The sequence below is a fragment of the Pogonomyrmex barbatus genome, unplaced genomic scaffold (genome assembly GCF_055798465.1).
Source record: "Pogonomyrmex barbatus isolate J1 unplaced genomic scaffold, ASM5579846v1 scaffold16, whole genome shotgun sequence".
NCBI lineage: Eukaryota > Metazoa > Arthropoda > Insecta > Hymenoptera > Formicidae > Pogonomyrmex > Pogonomyrmex barbatus.
This window is the reverse complement of record NW_028297112.1, coordinates 2,706,978-2,734,743: the sequence shown is the minus strand read 5'-3', so window position 1 is coordinate 2,734,743 and position 27,766 is coordinate 2,706,978. Positions and strand designations below refer to the sequence as shown.

The following is a 27,766-nucleotide window of genomic DNA, read 5'->3' as shown; positions in this document are numbered from 1 at the left end:
TAATTTTTCGGTTTTTCTCTATTTATCGCTGTTTTATCGCTGTTTTGGCAATAACATGAACAAAAGAAAGAATAAATTTTATAGGGCTTACTTTTTATTTGTTTCATTTTTTTCCGCAGTCGAAGAAATATAATCAGGTAAAATATTGCATATTAACTTAATGTGTTTTCTAATATCACACAACCAAATATGATTGTATATTGAGTATCTCTCTTTCTCTCTCAATGTCTCTTTTTCAATAATGAATCACTTTGTTGTTTAAAACAATGATAACTATCTTGTACACATAAAAGATTAAATTGACTTACACGGATAGAACGCATCCTATATAATACTCTTAATTATGAGACATGTGTATATATATATACACATACACACATTGCATTTTATTTCATAATATCGAAATGGAACAATATTAATTTTTTTTCTTCTTTTTTCTAATATATATTTCTAGTATATATTTTTTTCTAATATAATTAATTTTCCTTTATATGTTTACTATACATTTAAAAAAAAAATTATACAATCCCATATGAAAGAAATCACGCTGCATTTTAAAATAATTTTTTTCAATATAATACATATATTTTGTTATATATATATATATACAAAAGAATTTGTTACATAAAATTTTCGTCTCATATATATATATATATATATATATATATATATATATATATATAGGGCATGCGATAGTGAATTTCTCAAGATATTTTAACCCTTAATCCGTCCTCGGGTATTTTTGTATTAAATTTTTATATTAAATTAATAGATTCTTTAATATATCGCACATGTCTAGCTGTTACAATAAATTAATATTAACAGCAACAAAATAGACTTAGCGTTAATAGCGTCTTTCAGATTTGGAAATTGTAAAACAATAATAAATGTTGTATAAGAAAATATATATTTCTTTTATACACATAATAAAATTGGTATTTATCTATATAAAAATAATTTCTATTCAACAATAAATGTCATTACATAAATAATATTTTTATATAGAATATTATTTCTATACAAATATAAGTATATTTGTTTTTATATAATATAAAAAATATATTTACAAAAAATAAAATAAATAGAATATATTTTATACAACATAAATTATTTTTCAAAACATTTTAATGTTTTCAAGTATACTATCTTATTTATTTATATTTTCATTTAGATTGAATTTAGTGAAATATTTTTATGACCACATAACAATTTCATAATTTGAATCTAATTTTGCCTGTTTTTTTTATACTGATTGTGGAATTATTATAAATGTATTAGATTTTGTGCATGCATTGAGCAATTATAAAATTATGCATCACTATTAAACATTAATAATATTTATTAATAATTTAGGTATATTCTTATATTTTCATGAATATAAATTGAGAAGGCAATAATATTTTTTGCGAATTAAGGGTTAATATTTTCAATGTGAACTTTTTTCAGGAAATTTAATGAAAAATATTAATATATATTAAGACTCGTCTCTCTCACCGCACCCATATATGACACACGTCGGCTGTGTTCCAAAATTCACTGTCAGTATTGAAAATTTATATTTCACATAATTTATATTCTATCTTATTTTAGCGCTGAGCATCGACAGTACATTTTGGAACATAACTGTCATAAGCAAATGGTACGTACTAATTTCCTTGCAAGAATAAAGAAAAATCTTTTATTTTTTTAGTTCTTTTAAAAAAACATAATTTTGTGATCTTGAAACTTGTAAAATATACAGGAAACTGAGAATCTGTCAACCCATATAACACTTTGCATATTGAGCAACATTGTTACAATATTAGCAATGTTGCTGCAATATAACTACAAAGTTTGAGCTGTATAGTAAGTGGCTAGCTGAGTATAACTGAAGAAATGACCCATTAATACAGAAATTATTTTATACTTCTATGTAACAGACAAATGTCTCACTTTTCCGCACATTTTACAGGTTTCAGGATTACAAAATTTTTTTAAAGAAAAAAACATACATCGTGAGAAAATTACTGCACATCAATTCTCACCTATGATAAAACCTATTATAAAACGATGAATGACTACTCGAGAAAGCCAAGCTTTAAAAATTAACATAATTGTAACATAAATTTATAATTTTGAATATAGACAATTTGTATGTGAAGTGTTATCTTACAATTAATTAAAAATTAATAGATTACGAATATGTAATTTTATGATTAGAGATCATTGAATTATTGAATAATTTAATAATTGTATAGTTCTTAGACCTTCGGATTATATTCAACATAATTTTATATATTAATTTTTTTTTTATACTAATTATATAAATTTGGTGATGAGCTAAAAAAATATATTTCACAAAAATCGCACTTTTCCTGGAATATATTGTGAATGTTAAAAATTAATAAACATTCCCGGTAATCATTAACATACATTTTTCAGCTTTTACATAAAGAGTTCTCGTATTTTCGACACTTTCACTTCATTCTGCATAATTCTTAACACAAATTTAATATACTTGTGGTCCATCCTGTATACAATCTACATATACATATATGCGCAATTTACAAGGTGTGTATGTGCGCGCGCGCGCGCGCGTGTGTGTGTGTGTGTGGTGAGTGGCGCGCGCGCGCGCGTGTATGTGTGTTGTATGTGTATACAACTTTATGCACAAACCTGAACTCTTCCGCTTCTAATAATTTGTTAAAGCTACAAATAACAACAGTAAGAGATAAATAATCATTATAATAGATGTGTGTGTACACGAACATCAATGACGAAATTAATGACAAGCGCAGCGAAAAAATCTGCGAAACGGTACACATGCACATATATATGTATACTTATATACGTATATACACAGGCGCATATACACAGTATATGTGTTTTTATTTGCATATATAACACATATACATACATACATACGACATAATTCCTAGTTCAATGAATATTAAGTATTCGCATAAACGAATCAGCGTGCTCTTTATATATGTACATATGAAAATCGCGAAATTTCGCATCGCGACTATATGGCTTTCAATTTCAGCTTATTGTCGAAGCTTGGTTCGCAATTAATATTACATTTTTAACGATTAATATGTATTTCGTTTAGTTTTGTATTTTGACGATGGGCAAACTCCAGAACTAAGATCATAAATTTGTTTGGGCAAAATTATTTTACATTATATAAGGTAATGTAAATAATTTTTAAAACAGCATACAATGGCTTAATTAGAACAATAATATTTTTGAAGTGAAAGAAATTAAATAAATCATTATTAATGATATAAACGAATTAATGCTATCCGAAAGAATAACACATTTTATTCCTTTTGTTTCTAAATAACATAACATTTTCTAATATTTTAAGCATAAGAATTGACATTCGTTATTTCAATCCTGGAGTATCAGTATTATTAGAAAAGTGAATCAGCAAAAAATAATATAGAATTAATTTATTTAATGTTGAATTTCATTTAGGAGTTATCTCGTTGCCGAGGTCCAAACATATATGCAAAATTAAGAGAATTCACTGCGTGGTAAGTGATGGAGACGATAAAAAAGAAATAATCTCAAGTGGCAGAGGAAACAAAAGGTCTAATGTTTCTTCTCTCTCGTCTCATTATATTCACAAACAATACTATTGTGTAAACTATGGTGGATACATTTTTCGATATGCCAAGGTATGTTCAAAAGGACAATATTTTATTAATATAAACATACTTCTTTATTTATCGCGTGTGAATTAACAAATATCCAAAACTATAGAATTACTACCTGCAATATTTTGCTATGTTGCCGACAATAATTGTCATAACAAGCTATCCGGTTTGGAATATAGCTTTAATTGTTTCATAATACGTACCTACAGACTCACAAGATATAATTGTTTTATGAATCTATAAGTGATTAATATTAATCATTTATCATTGATAATTTACGATAATATTTGACAGTTATATTTTTGACGCATATAATTGTCCTAAAAAGTCATTACTATAATGTATATTTAGAAGTCATATATGAATCGTTTATCAATTATTGCCATCAGTAATCAGAAGATGCAAAGCTGGCAATAATTATAAGTTGTTACATTGCAGAGCGTAGCTTGTATTGATGTATTGTACATTATAAAATTTGGCCAATTTAAAAGGACAAAAATATTTAATTTGACTGCATACAAATTGCTCATAATATTGAATATAGTATTCATTTGATATATTAATTTTATTATTAAATATTTTAGAACTTCTCAACTAAATTTATATCTTTATATAAATTATTTATAAATTATATTGCTTTATTTAATTATTACCTATCCAATCAATGTTATTCTAATACTGTCTTTTTTATAAGTGGCACATTTCCTATTTAATTGCACAATGAAATAAATATTATAAATCTAAATATAATAATAATATTAAAATCCAATAGGGATGTCAAGTGATTCTCAGAAATTAAATACAAAAGAAAATGCAAAAACATTTTTAAATATTATAATAAAATATTTCTATCCTCTTGTATCAGACAAATCTCACATTGTGCGCTCTTTGCATACGGGTTTACTAGAAAGAATGATACGCGGAGATACATTCATGACATATAACACAGTGTGTTTAGTACGTATATATAGAAAGAGAGTCGCTAAATGGCAGTAGGGAATAAAACAAACTAATACACTGCTGTTTTTTTCCCTTTTCAGGCACCGGCAAAGCCATATACCTCCAATACTCTGATTTCAAAGTCACCACTGGCGCAGAGCGGGGGATTATTAAATGTCGAGCATCGATCCGTTTTGCCAAATCTTATATTCTCATCCATCCAAATCGCCTGACCATCTCTGTAATAAAATAATAATAAGTTGCTACATATTTCTTGAGATATTGCATAACATTACGATTAATATAAATTATCCTATATAAAATTTATTACTGCTTTAATTCGAAACAAAAAGATAAGAAAATTCTCTTTTTCATACTCTTCATTCTTTTTACGATAGCTTTTTCATATAATTCAATTTTAATTTATATCAGAACTTACCCGCCACCAATAGTAATCATCTTTGAATCAGCAGCCATAAATAGTTCAGCTGAGTGATGTACTCTAGAGTCATTGTGCGACGAATCCATACCTACCCAAGGATATTTGGCTCGTTCAGGATACAAGCTGAACAGGAATGTCTCACCGGTACCGAAATATGCTTGTCTCTGACCCTTGTCATCCTTCAAGTTACGTTCGCACCATCTAGTAGAACAATAAGCTCCAAATACCTAAGAAGTACGATACAAATTACATAAGGTCGCAAAATAATGTATGTGTATGTATGTGTGTGAATCTCGAAGTGTGCAAAATTAAATATTCAATTAAATATTCATTATATTTGAGTAACGAATATTCTCAATATTCTCTTTCGAGTCGCAACTTGTTGAAATTTTATAAAAATTATTTATAGATATTGTTATATATATAATCTTTAACATATGATAATGAAAAATGCAAATAATCAAACTATTGAAAGCAGGAAAGAAGATGTGGCATATTTATGTTTGTATAAGATAATCAGTCAGTTTACCAATATATTAAAAAAATATGATAAATACTTATTATACTTATTATACATAATACTCACCTCGTTATTACACGTTTTTATCATCAAAAGAGTCGGTTCGTGTTGCTCAACTCGCACATAGAACGTCGTCAAGGAGCATCCATGTTCTTCGGTTGTGTACAATAGAATAGGTTGATACATCGTGATCCTCATCGGTAGCCATGACCATAGAGTGAACAACTGAATAAATAAATTCAAACATTTACTTGGACGTAAAAGATGATTTTTATAATTGTGCAAACATTAGTTTCTAACGGCTCACTAATAATTTTAAAAAGAGCAAATTAAATTATGGTAAAACATGCGATTTATTGATAAACTAAATTGATTTAGAAATAGCTGTTTTACGGAAAAATACAGTATAATTTATAAATAATCATTGAAATTTTTATATTTTATTGATAAGAAAAATTTATCGCTTGTTTGACACACTTCTCTACAAGAAAATCAATAAAAAAATTAATTAATGTTTTTCAAATTAAAAACATTTATCTTTTGGGATTTTTTTTGTTAATTTTTTATTTTATTTTTCCTATTTATTTTATTCCTTTTCATTTACTGTATTTTTGCATAAAGAAGCAGTAAAATATAATAGAGATTTTCTTGTTGGCAATCCCTTAATTTTTTAGGCAATAATATTATAAAAAAGATGTAATTGTGATATAAATATATGTGTAATCTATTTGAAATATAAAATAGTTTTTTTTTAAGATTTTTCATATGTACATATTTGTAAAAAAATCTTTGTTTCTACTGGAATGACTAAAATAATATTTGTCATCCCGTTAGGGATTTATTATTTATAATTAATATAGCGATATACTAATTTATAATTAATCTAACATCATGAAATATTATTTTCTCATAAGTACTTACATATACACACATATATGTATATCTGCATAAAAAATATAAAATCAAAAATAATTAGGGCATTTCCTATTCATAACATCGCAAACATTTTCTCATAAAGGAACATTTAATTCTAGCAACAAAATGTGTTTTTATCTCGTTTTTGTGAGATATCAATAAAACATCAAGGAATAACGCTCGCGAAAGTAAACATCCGTATCTTTTTTGCAAATCAGTGCATATCATTCGTCATGCAACAATCAGGATAGCGTCAATTGGTTAGAGATAAAAATACAGATGGATATTAACGAGACATCAACATGAGTTCTTGTGCTAGCGATGATAAATGTATTCTTTCAGTTGCATTTTCTTTAATTTTCCTCCTTTCACTCTTTCTTCCTCCAATATAAGGAAACATTTAATTTTAAGAAACATGACAACATTTGATTTTAGGAATTATCTACTTTTTTCAGTTGAATCCACTTCAAAGTACCTCAACATGAAGATTTTAAGATTCCTTAGCGCAAAGTAACTCTTCATCAATCATTCACCCTATTTTAAAATGATCATAATTACATATTCTGTCTACAATCGTACAATATTTCGACACATTCTTAGATTCAACAAATTAAGATGTGACAGTTTTCTAATTCATAAGAAATAACAAGATTTGAAATAATGAATAAAACATAGAAATAATCTTTCAATATTATCACACAATTTAAATTTTTAAAATACATACAAAATTGACTCCTCTATATAAAATAATTTTTTGTACTCTTTCAAAAAAATTTAAATTTTGATTTAAATTTATTCTTGTATTTGATGCTGCACATTATTTTTCAGTTAAAAAATATTTGAAGAGTTCATTTTAAAGACTTTTGTTAAAATAGTTTCAGCAAATTTAAAAATTACCTCAAAATCAATTTGATGAAAGAAGTGAAATATAGAGATGCTTATCTTTAACATTATATTTAACAAATGCTTATTTTAACAGAATGTTATTTTAGAACTTTATTCATTATAAATGAAAGACAATATTAATGGATTGCTCCTATGTCTTATAACTTTAAATCTTGCCGTTTCTTTATAAGCTAAAAAAAACCTGTTAAATCTTGCTGTCAAGCTCTGTATATGTATATATATATATATATATATATATATATTTTTTTTAGACAATCGCAACGACACCAATGTAGACATGCCACAGGTAAACCTACGACTAGTGGACGGAGCTTCCGAATCTTAACTCAGTCGATGAAAGGACGACCGTGAGTACTTACATCAGGCATGTCTAGGATCTGGGAGCATATACTTTGTATGGGATAAACGCCCATTGATAGGGCGCGTGGTCCAGGACTGTGTGCGCCCTATACACCCGGTACCATTCGTAATCCATCATTCCAGTGAAGGCAGCACAACACAAGACAGCACAAACACGTCAGTTACATCGATGTACAGTGCTGAGCACTAATGATACCAGTGCGAGCTTTGCATATACCCACTGCACAAACGTTCCACGAATAATGGATTTCTTATTTTCGTAACATAAAGTTATTCAAAATAATCTGGGACGTAAATATTCAATTTACTCGATACAAACACTTGCATAGAATTTCAGGAATTTAATATTGATTGATTCCTTTAGAATGATGTAAGGCTCTTGATCTTTCTACACTATAATCATATTTTACAACATCCAAAATAAAAACTCGCGTTTATTTTGCACTATACATCGAAATAAATTAGGTTTCTTGCATGCGCTACAACTTGTATTCGATAGAATTTACATTTATGAAGTGTGCCGAAGATTCTTCCTTTAGCTTGTAGATATAATAGACAATTGTAAACCTTGATGAATTATATTACAAAATTCATTTTTGCAGTTGATAGAATATAAATTTAAATTCAAAATTTTTCGAAAAAATGCTAAGGAATTTATAGTCGTGTAACAAAACAGAAAATTACATTTCAAAGTCTACAATAAGAGATCTACATTCAATTCCTAAATCAGCCAACGTTTTCCTCTTTACAAATTATTCATTTGTATTGTCCTGTCTTAATCATTTTATTTCATCATCCTAATATAATATATATAATATATATATATATATATATATATATATATATATATTTTCACAAATAACAATTTATAAAATGATTAAATTAAAAATAAAATGATTAAATTTATGTTTGTAGCTAAAGTTATTCGATATAAATATCTCATTTTAAATTCCCTGCTGTATATAATTCAATAAAATCTATTTCACTTTTATTTTCTTGTATCAAACAGATTTGATTATTGTTTTATCATATCATATGATAAACATAAATTGTATTTCAATGTTTGAATATTTAAAGCTCCTGCTGCAGTGAATTAGTAGCAGCTTTAATAGGTACATATTGCTACATCGTGACCCCGTTTGTCCCAAATATCTCGAGATATTTCAGGCTTCTTTAAAAAGAAGTTCGCAAATAAAATAGACGATATTGATTTCCAATATAATAAAAGAATTACCCTCAAGTACATCAAGATACAGAGGAAAAATCACTGAAAAATTGTTCGATATGGTAAGCTTAAAAACAATTTTCCCAAAGATATCAAAAAACTTTATTTTACAATTTTTAGTATGTATTTAAAATTGGCCTTTATGTCAGAATATTAATCTGAGTCCGAACCGCTTGAAGATCAACTAAAAAATGTAATTTCGATATCTGTTTCTGTTGTGTATGAGTAGAATTCTTTTTACATAGATATGAAGATACAGAGAGTGTAGGATATTATTTAGATGTCGATTTTCGAAGAACAATATGATGTGAATGTGAACAAAGTTATATCTAAGGAAAGCATTTTCCAAAAGTTGGTACAGTACCTGAATTGATATCATAAAATCACATTTAAAAAAACAGGGTTATATAAGTTTATAACAGATAACACAATGTATATATGAAAGGAGTAAAACTAATACTAAACGCTCGCCAAGCAAAGCTCGATTAAAATCATCAAAATCAATTAAGATAAAATCTGTTTTTTATGTTTTTAATATTTTTATTATATTCTTTTATTCTTTGAATATTTTTTTTTTTTTAGTATTACACTTTCAAGTTCATTTTTATTATATAGCTCCCAATTTCCAATTTTTAATTTTCAATTAATTTTCAATAATGTTTAAATTGCAATCAATCTGTGAGTTCATTAATAGATTATAAAATTGAGAAAACATATTATTTAAATTATAAATTAAAGACTAAAAAAATTAATTTGTTTTTCTTAAGACTTCTGATTTTCTTCTCTCTCTCTCTCTCTCTCTCTCTCTCTCTCTCTCTCTCTCTCTCTCTCTCTCTCTCTCTCTCCTCTCTCTAAGTAGAGCCATATTGAATAAAAAATAATTAAAAATAAAAAAATATGCATTTTTTTTTACATTGAAATATATTAGTCTTTTTTGTATGCTTTTTTTCATATTTGATTGAACAAGTTTATAAATTGACAAAGTCAAAAATAGACAAACTTTAAAAACACATTCTCCTAAAAATGTAGAACATATAAATATTTAATATTTATTAATAAAACATAATTAAAACCAATTTTCTTAGCATGTTTTAATAATTTACATTATCGAATGATGGCATGCGAAAAACTGATTTATTTCAACTATAATATAAGGTATAATATAACGAAAAGATTTATATGATTTTTGTTATTGACTCATAATATAATATGGCTGCAAAGAGGAGTTACAGAAGACTTAAGAATCTATTAAGAGAAGGAAGAAGAAAGAATAACGCGATGTATACAATAAAATATATGAGAAACTAATATATGAGAAACTTAAATTCATTTCTTTAATTATAAATGTTGGAGTTAAAATTTTTATTTATTAAAAAAACTGATTTTGTGAGCTGCTTTAGATCATTCATGATTGCAATCCGCATTGATACACGCGGAGGCACACTAAAAAAGCCAGCAAGAGTTTCACATTATGCGTTGCAGTAGACATTGCTAATAAGAGTTACTACCGCGTTGAAAATGTATTAAAGGAGTCACTGCAGATGGATAAATAACAGCAACAAAGCTGGCACGACAAATGTATAGTGATGAGTGAGTACGTGTAGAGTATGAGTGTAATATAAATGATATTTCAGAGTATAAAGGGGGAACAAAGGTAAGAGTGGGCAGAGCACATGAACTTGACAACACATTTCCCAAAAAGATAATTATACGATACCCTGTCTTTGTACGTGTCTTCACATTCTTTCTGAAAACAAATGGAATCATTGAGAGATTCAAAGGCTTACCGAACCCTATAAGAGACTACTTTAACACGCTGGGCTGTACAAAGCGAAGATTGAAACCAGTACACAGGACATTCAGTAAATTATGATACAATCAACATAAAAAAAAAAATTTCTTATGAAAAAAAACAGTCAATATCATAAATGTCTATTAAAAAAATTATTTTAAATAAAAGTGTACATTTATTTAACTATATTTAACACAGTATTTGTAGAGGAGGATGAAAATCAAGAATAAAAATGTTTAATAATTAATAGCAATTAAAATAGTATATTAAATTATTGATATCAAAAGTATTATTATTAATGTTCATGATATATTCATGATTATTACGTCTCAACATTTCAAAAAGTCGATACAATCAAAAATAAACATATCTTCTTTTCAAACTATTTTTTCTCGGAAACGATATAATCAAAATAAATTAGAATAAAAAATATTTGTATTTTTAATCATTTCTTTTTCATAGGAAATTGTCTCATATTGATTATACGACAACTTTTACTGAACATTCTGAAATTTCATCGAGTTAAGATTTGGATATCGTAGGCATGCAATAATAATCCTTACGTTTATCCGTGAGTTAACGAAACGCGATAATCAGCATAAAGTCTTTTCTCGCATACCTGTAACATCGAAAATCAAACTCAACGAAATTATATCGGTTTCAATTCTCATTAAAAAATAAGAAATTATAAAAGTTATCCCCCAGCATAAGCAATCCCTTTCATTCCTTAAATTGAAGAAGATAGACCATAAGGTTTAATAATTTAAATTGTATCCTTTGGTTTAGGAAATAAAAGGGAAGAGTTACATATGCCGAAATAATAAAATATTGCATACCATAAAAAAACTTCAAATAAATACTTCAAATTGTACCTGTAAAAATTTCGTCAATTAAAATTACCACGCATGCAGAATGTATAGATATATTCATAACAGAGTTCTGCTTTTGAATCATTCTGCAGAATCATTCTGCAGAAAATAGTTTTAATATGTTCAATTGGAATTTATTATTTAACGTTGATATATTCTATTAAAACTAAAATGATTATATTGAATAAATGTTTGTAATTCTATTTTAAATTAAGCAAACATAGTTGTCATTTTTATGAATTGATTAAAATAAAAATTTTTCAATTTCTAGTATTATAAATAATTTAATAATTATTTTTAAATAAAATTCAGAAAAAATTTAAAGAAAACATTTTTGAGGAACATTAATGCTTTTTTAAAAAACTTTAATATTTACAGAAAATTTATATTAAAAAACACAAAAAATAGAAATTTTATCAACAATAAAACTTCTATATATCTTCTTAATATAATCAATATAATTTAAATCAAATTTAGAAATTTTATACAAGACATATACATTATGTTTATAAAAATATGCTTAAAAATTAATTTGAAAAAAAAAATTGATTTTTAACAATACATGTTCTCAACAATTTTCTTAACAATTCAATGTATTTATATCTATTCATTACTATTCATTATTTGTTATTATGCTTATCAAATTTTATAACCTTATTTTTATTTTATAAATATTTGCACGCTGTAATTGCTAAAGTGAGATATCGTAGATTTTTATTATAGATTTTATATATTTTGATAAATAATGTGTCAATAATCGGCAAACTTTTATTAATAATTTAAAATGCAAATTTAAATTAAAAGAAAAAAGGATAGATAAATAACATACTTCTCGTATCGTCAATGTGTGTGACATCATCTGAATATTAACTTGAGACTGGCTGGTTGGTAGATTGTCTGTTGAGCGTGACCTGGCCAAGGATCGGGATCCCGTCAGGACACTCTTGCTCTTAAGAGCCATTTCTGTACGCAGAAATACTCGTGATATGTATGCTGAGCTGAGTCCGCGTATTCCAAATGCAGTGCGCAGAAATTTAGCCGGTGTCACCTGAAAGTTTGACAAATTGATTATCATTTTTAGCAACATTCCTCAGAATTAAAATCTCAGACTAAAATAAAATATTGAGCAAACAATGTACAATATAGTTTAGTTTAAACTTTGCGATTTTTGAAACATTGGCATTAATAATACATTAATAATAATAATCCATCATATGATAAAAATCTATAAATCTCGAAATAATTATGATACAAATCACTAATAGCTTCAATTTTTTTGTTTCAATGTTTTTGTAAAATATAAAATTTATATTTTATGTCAAATAATAGATTATATCATTTAAATAAAATTTTTTTAACTTTCATAATTATTGTAAATATGATTGATTTTAGATCATATTACTTACTGGCATTTGTCTACAAAATTTTGATAGAGCAGCATCTATCCCATTCTTCGAAATTTCACTCATCCATTCGGAATTCTGCGGCGACGAGTGCTTATAAAATAATAAAATTATAGCCATAGCAACCCGATAAAAGACCTGAAAAAAAAAATTATTTAATGATAATTTACTTGTAATAATTGTTAAGATAATATTCTGTAAATCATACATGTTTAAAAAGAACAATTTTATGCACATTTCATAGTCAACATTCAAAAATGCTCGCCAAACATCTTTTTGCTGGCACTAAGTCAATCGTCAAATTTAACATTTGTCCTATTCCTAGAATATAAGTGCATTTGCACAGTATACATAAGACATGGGTGATCTTTATTTGTCGGTTGGGTAAACGCCAATTTTTCTCTCACTCTCTTATATGTAGTAGATGGATCTCACGTCCATCTCTCAACTGATTCCTTGAATGTAGCAAGAACGAAAGTTAGGAATTTTCTGATTGGTGAACAGTTCAAACAGCTCAAACAGTTTGAACTCGAAATCTACGTGATTGAATGATTCTAACAATTCAAACTTCCTTCTCAAAGTTTAAATTGTTCAAATCTTCTAAATATTTAGAAGATCTGTAAATTAGGTATTTATATCCAGTTTGAATTCGCACAATTGTTTAACATAAAATAAAGGGTAAGTACACACATATATATATATATATATATATATATATACACACACACTAATTTCTTTTTTTATAACTTAATAAAGAAATATGACATGCCAATTTTATTTCTTTATGGGTATAATTGTTTTTATTTGTAATAAATTTTTTTATTTTTACTCAACTTTTTGATATTTTCAAACTAAACTATTAACTATTCAAAATCTATTTTTGAACATTATAAATTGCTCAATTGTGTTTTAATTGTATAAACAACATACATTTGAGATTCAAACTTTTCATTGTAAATAGATTCAATATATATTTGTTAGTTAGTTAAAACTTTAAATTACAAAACTTATGCATGTAAACTCACCTTAATACCTTCATGAAGGAAACAGTCCATAACCCTGACTAGATGTTGAAATGGAAGAAGTTGAAGAATCCACCAAATCCAATCCATGTAGATTCTTTCTGCTCTTGAACCAGAGCAATGCCTCGCTAAATGTACAGCAGCTGATTTCTGGAAATTGTGAAATTGAAAACTATATATCATTGTGTGTTGCTGACCATATACATTTATTACTAAATAGAATATTTTAAAAATAAATAATTTTTTAATAAAATAATAAAATAATTTTTAAATTTATATATTTTATTAATACTATAACAAATATATATATCGATTACGTACACACAGGAGTAATATCAATTGAAAGAGAGATAGATACATAGATAAAGAAGTTTATTCTGCCACGAGATAAGACTGAGAGATTGAGGGGCAGTGAAAAATACAAGATTTCTCGCGTAAAGTTACAAGCTGTTTTATTCGAAATTATTAAAGAGCAATGAAAATTTCTTTTCTAAAGATTTTAAAATTCACTTTCAAAACATATTCATTTTTATATGACAAATAAAACATCTCTAAATAATGAATAATATTCATTCATATAATATTTATTATTTTATTTTATATCTATGTTTTATATTTAAAGTTTGAATCATTTAAAAGAAAAAAGAAATAGAAATACATTATGTAATTCAGAAATATAATTATCAAAAATCTAAATTTTTTTTTTAAACTTATTGGTACTTACAACATGTTTTTTAGTGATTTGTTCTACTGTTTTCCACGTAACCTCATAAAGAAGTTTGGTTTGCGTGATGAACATTTTTTCTTTGGCAGCAACCAAAGTAGCCATACAGTGATAACATTCCTCCTCTGAAAAATAACATTCCCAAAATAACATAAGTAGCGATTCATTGGAAGTAAACAAGATCCGTACAATGAATTTGCTCAGTTTAGATTTTAACAAGTTAAATTAAAAAATATATAAAATTATAACTCCAATAATTTTCAAGTAAAAATAATACTATTGTATAAACAGTATTTCTCAATTATTCAAAAATCATATTAATAACTAATAATATCTATCTACTATTATAAAATTGAAAATGTTATTAAATAATACTTTTTCATCTAAGATTTATTTCTCAAAAAAAATTGAAAATTGAAAAATTAAATTAAAAATAATCATTAACTTAGTGAATGATAATAATTTTTACTGTTAATTATAAGATATAAATGATTATATGAATTTAATTTATACATATATGTAAAATGCTTCAAATTCATGTAAATTATTCAATATATTTTTTGTAAATATAAATTTCACCAATTTATATGTGAAGATGTTTTGATCATAAAATGTATTTTATTAAGTAAAACAAAAAATAATTCTTCTGATATTTATATGTCGAATTGCTATTACATAAGTAATTATTGGTTTAAAGTATATTAATTTACCTGGCACAAAATGCAAGAGAAGTGCAGTTAAGGGATAAAGAGAGGGACTATATGTTATATCAGGACAAGCATATCCCAATACAGATACGACTCTATCCGCCACGTTTCTGCCCTTCCTCGTCAAATTGTAAGACAAGCAATGTGTACTATCGACAAACGGTGGTAGCATGATTGATTTTTCTGGTAATTCTGTAAATAAGATATTTCAAATCTTATATAAATACAAGAAAGATAATTTTCTTTCTTATTGCGTTGTATGAGAAAAGAAAAAACTATCTCTTGAAACTTTATTTTTCTTGAATCACGCTTTGTTTGCGCCTTTTGCGTTTTTCAACAATTACTATTTGGATTCAGTTATATTCTCATAAAACTAGGATTGCTATAAATGTAAAATGAAAGTTTATTTTCGCGCTGCTTCATATTTTGTCTGTTCCTGTTTAGAATCACAAATGCTTTGACAATAGAATAGTGTAAATCCAAGTCAAAGATTCATAGTGTACTACTAATTGTAACTACTAACCAGTCGTTCCAAACACCTGGTTAACCATATCCCAGTAGAATCCGTCGAGCATACTCTTGCCGTGTGCATGCTGGTTACATAGCGCCGGCCAAAGCTGCGCCCTGATGCCGTTGTTAAGTGGCCAGGCATTCTCCCGTATGATTAACTTTGCCTCCCGCTTTCTGCCGGCCTGCAGCAACGTGTTCACCTCAGCGAAGGTCTTCAGCGTCTGCTTCTTGCTGGTTGGCGATTCCGGCTGGATGACAATGTTGCTGGTGTCGACATGCGGCGGGAACGCGTCATCGATGTCGGTGACATTCGTCGCCTCCTCTTCGACCACCGACAGCGTGTTCGGCGAATTGTCCATCGGGGAGGCAGTCACTAACATCGCTTAACAACTACGGCACGAGATTCTTCATGGCGATTGCTCTGGTGATTTTTCACGCACCTGCCTGTCTACGTCATATCTTGAGACGTTTCAATTTTCATCTGAAAGAAAAAGATCTATATGAAACGGGTGATGGGATAAGTTTAAAAATTCTTGAAGTACTACTTGCAAATTTATCTTACAATTAGTAAGATGAAAGAAATATATGACAATATCTCATGGATACATAATTATCTCTTATGATTAGAGAAATAATATAAAATAATTTATTTATTCGTATAATAATATATAATAAAATTTTACTAAATACTATTTATTTTATGCTATAAATATTCTTTATTTTATATTTTCTTTTTTTTCCATCATTTTTAGTTCCTGCACATTAAAAAAAATTTTTTTTTATGTTGTAAATAAAGTATAGGATTGTGTATAGAATAAAATAGAATAATCAACTTAAAGTTTGACTAATGTTAGAAAAATTTAGTTAATATCATAAAACGGTTTTTGCATCTCTGAGAGCAGTAAAGTTATATTTTCAAACATTTCATTATTAAATTGCCTTATCTTATCTCCTCCAATAATGATCAATTAGATTTTTCTTTATTTTTCTCTCAATAAGTAGTATTAATCATAGTTCTAACTTTGCCTCGAAATTTTTATATTTGTAAACTGCGATATACCCTTAGAGCAATTAACTTCGATTAACTTGTCGAATAATGCCTGTATTATTTTGTTAATATAATAGATAGAATTATTTATTGTTTATAGTTTAGTACATAGAAAAAAAGATTAGATTAGATTAACGAGAACAAAATATAATATATAAGGTTTTGCCAAATTATCTAAAAATTTAGCTAAATACAAATGTGAAAATAATCTTATTGGACCACAAAATAATTATGCAAGATGTTTAAATATTATGATTATACTGTAAACCTTTTCTACATTCTAGTAACCAATTTCTTACATAAATATTTCTGAAGGCAAAATTATTTTTAAATCTGTGTGCGGCCAAATGTTTAGTTGCCTCAGTTGCCACCGTTCTTTCGGTGTAAAAATTTTGCCTCAAGCAATTCTGCCGGTCGAATTGATCGCCAAGCAAGCTTAACCGGGGTTTGGTCGAAGCCACCCTCAGGCTCAGAAGACGCGAATAATTTATTTTAGAACAGGTTCGACAGGCGGTATTACGTTCAACCCTTTTTTCGCGCATTCCACGACACAGTTAAATACAAGCCGCAATAGCACAGGCGATTGCAGCATCACGCGAATCTCGTAAATTCGCGCGAGCTCCAAGATAATGTTTTAGCGCTTACTGTGCACATCTGTCGCTATCGCATTGCAACAACATCCTTCCCTCCTGGCGTCGTCTTCGTTCGCTCGCTTGTCCGCCCGCGTAACCCATCACACGACCGAAATCAATTGTCTCGTTGTAAGGATGCCAGCGTAAACAAGCGCGGCGAATACGCATATATGGCACACCACCACGTGCTCGCCTTTTTTCTTTTCACTTTACCGCACGAATAATTCGAACCCTTACGTCACAAGTATATACATGTCATATCTCGACATACATATTTGCGTATCATGTTAGAGAGTATTTGCATATTTTATATGTTAATTTTACATAATACGATTAATAAAATATGTATATTATAAAAATATATAAATTGCATATATACTATATATTATATATGCAATATTTTATTGTATACAATAAATATATAAACTATTATGTAAATATATATACTAGATACGTAAGTACTATATTCATTATGTTATTATCGTAAAATAATATTATTAATAAATTATTGTGGAGTAATCAACAATTATAATGCATAAATATTTTAATACAAAATACGAATTTTATGAGCAGAAATTCATATTCAATAATAATGAAAGTAAAAAAATTTTTTAAAATGGAATTTTCTTCTTATTTTGCATTTATATACATATATTACAATATCTACATATATTACAATATCTATTTTGTAACATAATAAAAAAATATTTTTAACGCAGAATTATATAAACGCAGAATTTGAAGTATGTCAAACGAGGAGTACATTTTCTAAGTCACTTTCATGATCATTTATTCATATATCATATAATATATATAATTATGGCTCTTTTAGAAAAACATTCACTATATTTTAATCTCATCTAAATATATCCTATATAGTTTAACTGTATTAATAAAAAAATATTATTCTTATATTATTCTTCAATTAATAATACTTTTAATTTGAATCATAATCATATAAGACATTAAAGACATTTAAGATATTTTTAAGACAACTTTTTAAGAAATTAAAAATATGCAAAAATAATAATGATTTTAAAAATATAATTATACAAAAATTATTCCATGAAAATCCATTATAATAATACTTTACATATCTATAGATATCTATCTTTTTATAGTTGAATATAAATTTATAATATGTGTACAACAATTTAATCAATCTTGAATTGATTCAAACTCATTGTAATCGAGATGCAATTATAAACGTTTATATTTTAATTTATTTATTTAACATATATACTTAGCGTGACATTCAATTTTTAGTCACGTTTAACCTCCTTCGTACATGTCAAACATACAACATGTCAAATCGTTGGAGAGTAATTCTGAGTCGTGATGCAAGAATATTTATAGCGATTTTAGTGCTACTTGCACTACTCCGCGTTAAACATTAAATATTATGCATAAAGTTATGCAAAAACAGAACATAAACATCCTACTTGATGAACGTTAAAAAGAGCAGCTTCAATCAAATTTAATTGGTAATTAATTTAATCAGCAAAATTGTTTAAAATAAAATTTGTAACTACGTAACCTGTTGAATCTAATAATCTCATCTTATGTACAACAGAATGTTACAGTAAAAAATTAATAATTATCTATATTAACAAAATAATACATATTATTTGACAAGTTGATTATCGATTTAAATTGTCGGCTATTTCATTAATATAAACAGTAATTATTAATTTTTCATCATTTAAAGTGGAAAAAAAGATTAGATCAGGGACAATGAATTATTTATAATTAGAAATCAGACTACGATTCAGTTGATTAAATTAATCGGCAATCAAATTAATTAAAATTTACTTAAAGTTGCCTTAAGATATGATCCAATAATAGAAAATTATATCATTATGTCTAAGTTGTATTGCGTTATTTTATTTGAACAGTCTCTCGTAAAAATAAAATAAAATAAAATAAAATAAAAAAATCATTTGCCAAAAAAAACGCGATCGCTGCTTATCGTTTTGCTCGTAAAGAAGCTTCAGACATTGACCTGTCATCAGACACACGCAAACGGCCTAAGCGGAGACAATGAATATATAATATGACATATAATTAACGCGAGGGAGCTGTCGCTAATAATAAAACAGCTCGGCCAGATGCGAAAACAGAAGCTGCTATAATCTCGCGCGCGCAGTGTACTTAACGGTTATTAATAAAAAAGCGTTATCTCTCGGCCAGGAACATGCGTTTTAATGCTTATCAACGCACCATGTGTTACTCGCGAGACACACGCACACAGCGGTACCAAAGAGATTTTGCTGCAAAACTTTGCAATTGAAATCTTGCTCTAGTTTTTTTCTTTTTTTTTTTTTTAATTATTTATTTCAAACAATATGCAAATGTGATGCAAGAGCAAACTTTACTAATACAGTTTTGGAATGTTTCAGGTAAATTTTTGCTTACAAAAGTGCTCATATGATACACGCGTGATACTAAAACCACGCGATCGAAGTAATTTTTAGAACTTCACATGGGTTCAAACTGATTTTTCTCTTATTGCAGCAACTTTATATAAAAAAGATGTTTCCTCTTATGTTTCTTAATCTGTCTTCTGTCCTATCTAAAAGTCACACACGTCGAGTGATAATAAAGATGTTGAAGATCGCAAAGTAATCTCGTGAAAACTAACGCTGTTAAGGAACCTGTGGGTGAAGGAGATTTTAGGACATCCCGTATATATAGAATGTGCAGACTTGCAGTTGCTGCTGTAGATAAATATTATTGCAAGTCCCGAGCGCTCCGAACCACTTGATAGTATAAATACATTGCATCAAAGGCGGAGGCAAAGGCAAACGCGCGCGCATTGCATTGTCGAATACGCAAAGTGAAACAGGGAGCCTATTTGCCGCGAATTTTCTCCAGAATGCTTACATCCTCGTTCAAACTTTTCGAAAGAGAAACATGAAGAAAAGGTTCACACTTCTCGGAAAAGAGATAAAACTGTTGATTTATATTGTCACTTTGTATCTCCCGAAAACTGATTGTGTGCTCGTACAATAAAAAAAATGCCAAGCGATGGAAGAAAGGCGCAAGATAAAAAGTGATTAAAAGTAAAGTGGATAATACATAAACTTTAAAGAAAGAATGGACAAATATCAGAAGATTTTTTTTTCTCAATATTATCTTTAATAATTTTGAAATAATTTTGTATTTTCTAAAAAAAACGATTTAAAACAAGTTTTATTTCATAAAACTTTTCTTAATAACATATAGTATCTGAATAAAAAAATAGTAGAAAATATGATAAACATATAATTAATTATTTACAAAAATTATTAAATATTTTATGATTTGGAATAAATGATATTTTGAAATCTTAAAACAGAAACACTTCGAATTAAATCAGAATCGCTTTAATTATAAATTTATAAAGAAATACACACTGCCTTCTGCTTTCTATACGAAACAGACTCAAAAAGCTAAGCCTAATATAACTTAATTCAACTTGACCTAGTTATCTCTTTTTTCTATACGTATTAAGCTTAATTTTACGCGAGAAATACAGTAAGTTTTGGATCAAGTAAAGGTTGCATAATTTCAAATTATCAAAAAATGACACGAACGCACGTGTGTATGTGAGCGTTTTAAAAATCAGTAGCAATCCAGGCTTAATTTAAAATGCAGCTGACTCAGAATTCCATTCTGTACGATGCACCAAGATCAAGGTCGTCGGCGAGGTTTAATGTTTTCTCTATAAATAACGTTTCTCTATAAAAATGCCAGAGATAAAAAGGCGTGCTTCTAGCGCGGTGTCTCCCTACGACTGTACATCGTCGAGGAGCAGGTCGGATGAAGTGAGCAATAAACAACGAGCAGTAGCGTGCAACGCAGCGGCGGTCGTGCACGATTACGCAATGTCGTGTAATTTCAGTGCACGAAATCCAAGCGGTCGCGATTCGGCTACTGAGAAATTTCGCAAGTGCCAAACGGCACGCTCGGCGCGTCTCAGCGTCTTGACCTTGGCTCCGACAATTCCGCGAGGATCATCATTCTACTTCTCGTGGATTTGTGCACGCTGAATAATTCATCAACAAGCCGGGCAACGCCAGCTTCGGCCCGGCTAACGAAGTGCCGTACGCAATTCCCGCTCTTAACTCCTCTCGAGAAGATAAATAATATCTTTTATAGAGAGTTCACGTTGTGAACCAGAGGTCGGGAGAAAGACTAGAGCGTTTGCTATTTTGTAAGAAAACAGCGCTAAGTGCACTAAAAGCCTGCAACAGCTGTGACCAACCTCCGATTAACTTAATCGGCAATTAACACAACCGGCAGAATTGCTCGTAGCAGCTATATAATTCGCTGTTTCTGATCTAATCTCTCTTTCTGCGAGTTAAGAGAAAAAAAAACGTTAATAATTTAATCTATACTAACAAAATAATAAAAGTATTATTTAGTAAATTAATAATAACTATTAATAATTAATAAGCCGATTAAGTTAATGAGAGCTTAATCAAAATCACTTGAAATATACATATATTCGGATGTAAAAATTTATGAGTAAATTTAAATCAACAGTTTAAAACATTAAAATGTCTCTAAGAAACTGAATGTATTTGACAAATCAATACGTAATAAATAATATAATAATAAATAATTAAGAAATATGTTTTTCGAATAAAATTAAGCTATGCAGAAAACATATAATTTAGGCATTATTTAATCACACAAGATCTCTGGCATCTGATTAATCTTTTAATTTTGTAACTTAATAAATAAATTCAAGAAACATTTAGCTTATTTTATTGATTACATATTGTTTACAATCTTTGAAACGTAGCAGTTTTCTTTACTAATTCAATAATATAAAAAAAGAAATTCTTAGAAGAATTTAATGTTTCTTGAATTTATAAATATGTAATAATTAATATAAATATAATAATTTATTAATAAATTCAAAAATTAAAAAATTAAGACATTAAAAATTCTGGCCTAAATTATCTGTTTCTTACTTGAATGAATAGCTTGATTTATGTATACTTAATATGTACTTACTTAATTGTTTAATTAATAATGATGTACAAATATTTAAATGGAATTTAAATGGAAAGTACGTGTCTATCCGATATGTATGCATATTTGTAATTCTATGTATAAAAAAAATTTTGCATTAAAAATGTATAAAAAAATTTTGCAAAGTATTTAAAAATTTGATCAGACATTATATCTAAAAATAACTTTCTTGGGCCATCAAAATAATTAGGATTCAAATTGGTCAAAATAATTAAGATTCAAATTGGTTATTAGAATATTAAAAATTTTCATAATATTTTCATTATACTTAAACGTCCTACGTAATTATTTTGATGATATCCAATAAAATCATCATCCTCAGGTCTGTATCAAATTTTTAGGTACTTCAGCAAAACTATTCTTTCCGCGTGCATATTCATCACGTACCTGTCATTAAATTTTTTAAAAAAATCTCTTTAAAAATCGTAAATTTAAAATTTAAATCGCGTATACATGGACAATATAGCGTGAATAACCGATCTCTTCTCGGTTTATTCTCGTTGTGAGCAATCCACCTTGTATACGCACGTACGACTACGTACATTAACCGTGTCCGGTACGCCTGCACTCAATGAATAATTTCCCCGCAGTGTCTAGGAAACGTGTCTTTTTTTTTTCGTGTACGTAGTTAATTTGCATGGTTCAATAGCTTCACGCCCGCAAAGTACGGAAAGACCCGGCGAGCCGCGTGCTGTACGTGGTGTCCTTGCAAACGCGAACGCGAACGCACCGGATCGCCATTAATACACGTGGTTGTACACCGGGCCGACTGTGCGAGCTCGACCGATTAATCCACACCGCAAGTAACGCAGCTTCACGCAATCCGAGCACCAATGGATAGAATAAAATTCCCGTTTCTTTGACGATGGCTGTTAAGCAGATAGCGCAAAAATGACGTTCAATGACGTTTCTTTTACCTCGCCATAAAATTGATCGAGGTGCACGTCTGAACAAAGGTAAAGCGAGATTCAGAGATCTGCAGTTGGATTAATAACCGGTGATTACCACCGCAGCAAAATAAACCTATTAACCAAGGTTTAACATGAGCGAGAATCATCTTCTTCTTGGTCTTTTAACGGTGCGTTTAGAATCGCTGTAATGGAATCAAGAAGTATATAAGAAAAGAACAATTCTGTTGTAAGATTTAAAAATTTGGCCAGATGTTTTAAAAATTAATTTTCTCGGGTCATCAAAATTGTTATGTAGGATGTCTAAATATGATGAAAATACTGCAAAATCTTTTTATATTCTAGCAACTAATTTGAACGTCCTATATAATTATTTTGATGGTCTAACAAAATTATTTTTCAGATCTATATCCAAACTGTTTTTTCTCCGTAGATATAAATATCAATATTGATATTTATGTTATGGTTTTAAAGTGCTAAAGGTAGTAAATAACTCAGCATAGGCTTGAAATTCTTTCATCCCGTGAGTAAAGTCAAGATTTTCGGTTCTATTTTTAAATCATAACTTATCTGTTACTACTACGTACTAACTGAATATTTTACTACTAAATTTCCGTATTCGGTTTCCTCTGCACAAATTCCTTTTCATCGAATTTAAAAATTTATTTAATAAAACGCAGAGTCGATTAATGGAATACGTTTTACTTTTATTCATCTTTTGTTCGATCGATAAACGTCGATCGTATGCACGTAGAGATGCAAGAAAAAATTCATTTGGGGAAATTGATGACGCGGAATTTCTTTTACATCCGGTACATGAAAGTGCTAAATGGCTATTACCAAACGTCAAGAGCGTGAAACGACTCGTCAACGTTCGAGCTGCAGCCCTAGTATCGTTCCTCTCTATCTCGTTGTACCTATAAAGTCTCGTCGTACTTGAAAGTCCCTGAAACGAAAACTGCCTACTTCCGAGCAATAAAGACCAATGCCGTAATCATCGTGATTTAACGACATTGACTCGACCATCGGACAGGGAGTCCGCATAAGTGAAATATAATGTTTTCACATCAAATTTTCTAATCTTCGAAAGAAAATTAGAAGTCATTGTTATATCAAAGCGATTTGCAGTTTCTATTGTTGCAGTTTCTATGTACGTAGGTAATGATTTCAAAACGACAACAACAATTTCTGTAACAATTTCTTTTCAACAATGACAAACGCTCGAAACGCACGCGAAATAATTTATAATCGAATTTCTTTCGTAAAAACTAGTTTGTTTTTGATTAAACTTTTCGTGTCATCTTTCCACATTTTCTCTCCAACGTTGCACGTGACATTTTTTTTATATTAAAATATTTGCATTATATTACATTTTTTGCATTTAAAAAATAGATATGATTATAAATGTTGGTAGAAAAATATGGGAACATGAAAAAAACACATTTAGCTATAAAAAACAAATGGGATTTCTGCAAAAAAAATTTTTGTTATTAAATATTTCTGTGTACTTTTAACTGTGTACTTTACTTATTGTTGGAAAAAAAAACTATCTCAATCATTTTGAAGCCGTGTAATTTTTCGAATATGTGTGCAAAACTTTTGAAAGTTAATTAACAATCATCAATATTCTAGATTTAAATAGAATTATTACAATATCCTAATTATATCAAGTTCAATTTTCAATGTTTTACAGTAGAATCCCTCTATGCTGAATTCTCCTTCATTCTGAAACAGCTGTTTCTCTGTCAAGTGGAAGTCTCCTCTTGCGTCGCTCTCCCACTACGCGTTTGCCACGTGATCACATGGCCATGCGTAGAGTGAGAAAGCAACAGAAAGACAGAATGAGCAATGACATTTTTGTTCCACACACATATTTCGTTAGGACAAGGGTTAAAGATTAAAATACCACAAGAGAGCAGATAAGGTTTCTAATCTCTATTCTAAAAAAGAATAATCCCTCTTCTACAAAAAGAACAAAAGAATTTTATTGTTAAAATGCACGAAAATAATTTTTATGTCTTCATCAAAAATGTGAATTCGGTTTTAAATTTAATTTTATTTAATTTATATATATATTAAAATATACAGTTCGATTTCTTTATAATATTTTAGAAAATAAAACAGATAGTTATCTGCTAGAATTCAATACTTGTTTAAGCACAAAAAATAAAAAATACAAAATGTAATCAAAATAAAACCAAATTCTAGTATTTTGAAATAAAACGGATATATAATCATTTTTTCATAAAGAATCATGATGACACTTTTTTCTCAATAATTTTCAATGTATTTAATATTCAACAAGAAAATTGATTTCAAAATGAAAAATAAAAATTCAATTATTTTTTATTAAATTTCTTCTAATATTTATTTAAAAAACGTCTCAACTATTTTATAAGTATGCTTGTTGAAAGATGACAAGTATGAAAAGTATAGTTAAAAGGTAAAATTTATCTCCCATATTATTAAAAAAAAAAAAATTTTTTAACTTCAAAAGAAGTTTGAATCTAAGATGAAATTTTTGCATAAACCTATGCTCACACAATTAAATATATTTAATAGAATCATTACATCATTAATTATTCTTAGAATTATCTAAATTCTTTTCGGTTGAAACCACCAAACAGAAAAGTGCTGTAAATACAAATGAATTTAGAGGATCAATCCTAGCAATCAACTTTTCTCTCTATATTTAATACTAATAATATAAAATTTACTATATTTTAATAACAAAGATATTCTTTCCTTCCATTCTTCATATATCTCAATCTGAAGCCTAAATATACATTGCATTTTAAACATAAGTGTAGAAATGTAGTTGAAATGAATCAGTCAAAGAATACTCCTGTGCACAATAAAAAAAATATTAGGAACTAGAATAAATTAAATTTTCGAAATAAAAATTAGAAAGGAATTATAGATTAAACATAAGAGATACAATGGATACAAGTACAAAATATAACTATATATTTTATATTTATTTAATACTTGTGCGTTACATTTAATCTTTACTCCTAAGTCTTATTTCCAAAATTTAATATTTATTTTTACTTCCTAAAAAATAAAAATTTTAAATAAAATTTAGAAATAAAGGCACAATGGATACGAATAAGTATAAGATACAGCTATATCTTATACTTACTTGTGTTACTTGTATACTTCATTTCCTAATTCTTATTTTCAAAATTTAATATTTATGTGTCTGATAAAAATTTTGGAAATAGAAGTTAGAGATAGATTAAAAAGAACAATAAAATAAAATAAAGATTAGAAATAAAGATTAGGAACAAAGATATAGCTACATCTCATACTTACTTGTATCCATTACTTGTGCCTTGTTCGTCACGTTTAATCTTCATTCCTATTTAACGCTTATTTCCAAAATTTAATATTTATTCCTGTTCCTAATACCTCCATTATGCACAGGGCCTAACAATTCGGTGAAAAACGCGTTAAATGACTGGAGCATAATCGGGCCTGCCGAGGATAACTTACCATCGCTCTGGGCATATGCGCGATATCGACAAAGCCAGTCTACCTCGATAAGCACGATGAAACGCCAACAGGGAGCTCCTATCCTCACGGCAAAGCGTGGCATGCAAGCAAAAGACGGTGCCGACGAGCCGCCGGCGCGGCACAGACGGCGCGGTGCGCCCGCCTGAGCAAAGCCACTGTCAACGACGCTGTGAACGTCGCCGCTCTTGGCCGATCACCCGCCTCTCACTTCGCACCGTACTTTCAATCACTTAGCGTACACGTAACAGCGCACTCCGCCCGCCGGACGTTCGATCGTCGGGCATGACACCAACCGCCGACACTTGACCGCGAAGATACCGTCTCGCACGCTACGACGTCTGTCTGCCCGATTACTCTTTCGCTCGCTCGCTCGCTTGCTCGCGCATGCGCGCGCGCGGGCGTGTGTACGCACGCGTGTTTACTTTGCGCGTAACCCTCGATGCGCGCTTAACGCGTACTCCACGATCCCTCTTTGGCCCCGAAGGATTATGAACCGTCTTGCGCGTTATGCATTGCTGTCGCGGAAACCAGCGACCTCGACGACGCAGCTCGGTTTCTCTCTCTTTCTTTTTCTTTCCTTCTTTCTCTCGCACGATCGCGACGCATAAATTCACATACCACGTACGTATAAGGAACACTGCTGATCAACAGCTGCGGCCGCGCCG

General features: G+C 28.8%; 1 protein-coding gene across 5 annotated transcripts; it reads right to left on the bottom strand.

Moving 5' to 3' along the window:
- Nucleotides 1-72: 72 nt before the first annotated feature.
- On the bottom strand, nt 73-27,766 carry sky (GTPase-activating protein skywalker). 5 transcript variants are annotated; one of them, XM_089073950.1, is made up of 13 exons: nt 27,081-27,766; nt 26,901-27,014; nt 15,989-16,456; nt 15,469-15,657; nt 14,759-14,883; nt 14,038-14,184; nt 13,016-13,150; nt 12,439-12,657; nt 10,666-10,695; nt 7,723-7,809; nt 5,609-5,767; nt 5,020-5,249; nt 73-4,819 (listed from the first exon to the last, which is right to left on the bottom strand). In XM_089073950.1, the coding sequence occupies exons 3-13, from the start codon at nt 16,353-16,355 to the stop codon at nt 4,678-4,680; spliced, it is 1,830 nt and encodes a 609-aa protein (XP_088930076.1). In that variant the 5' UTR covers nt 16,356-16,456; nt 26,901-27,014; nt 27,081-27,766; the 3' UTR covers nt 73-4,677. The 5 variants fall into 5 exon arrangements, with proteins under 5 accessions (XP_088930076.1, XP_011634999.1, XP_011635001.1 ...); XM_011636697.3 differs by lacking the exon at nt 26,901-27,014 and having other exon boundaries at nt 27,081-27,765; XM_011636699.3 differs by lacking the exons at nt 10,666-10,695; nt 26,901-27,014 and having other exon boundaries at nt 27,081-27,765.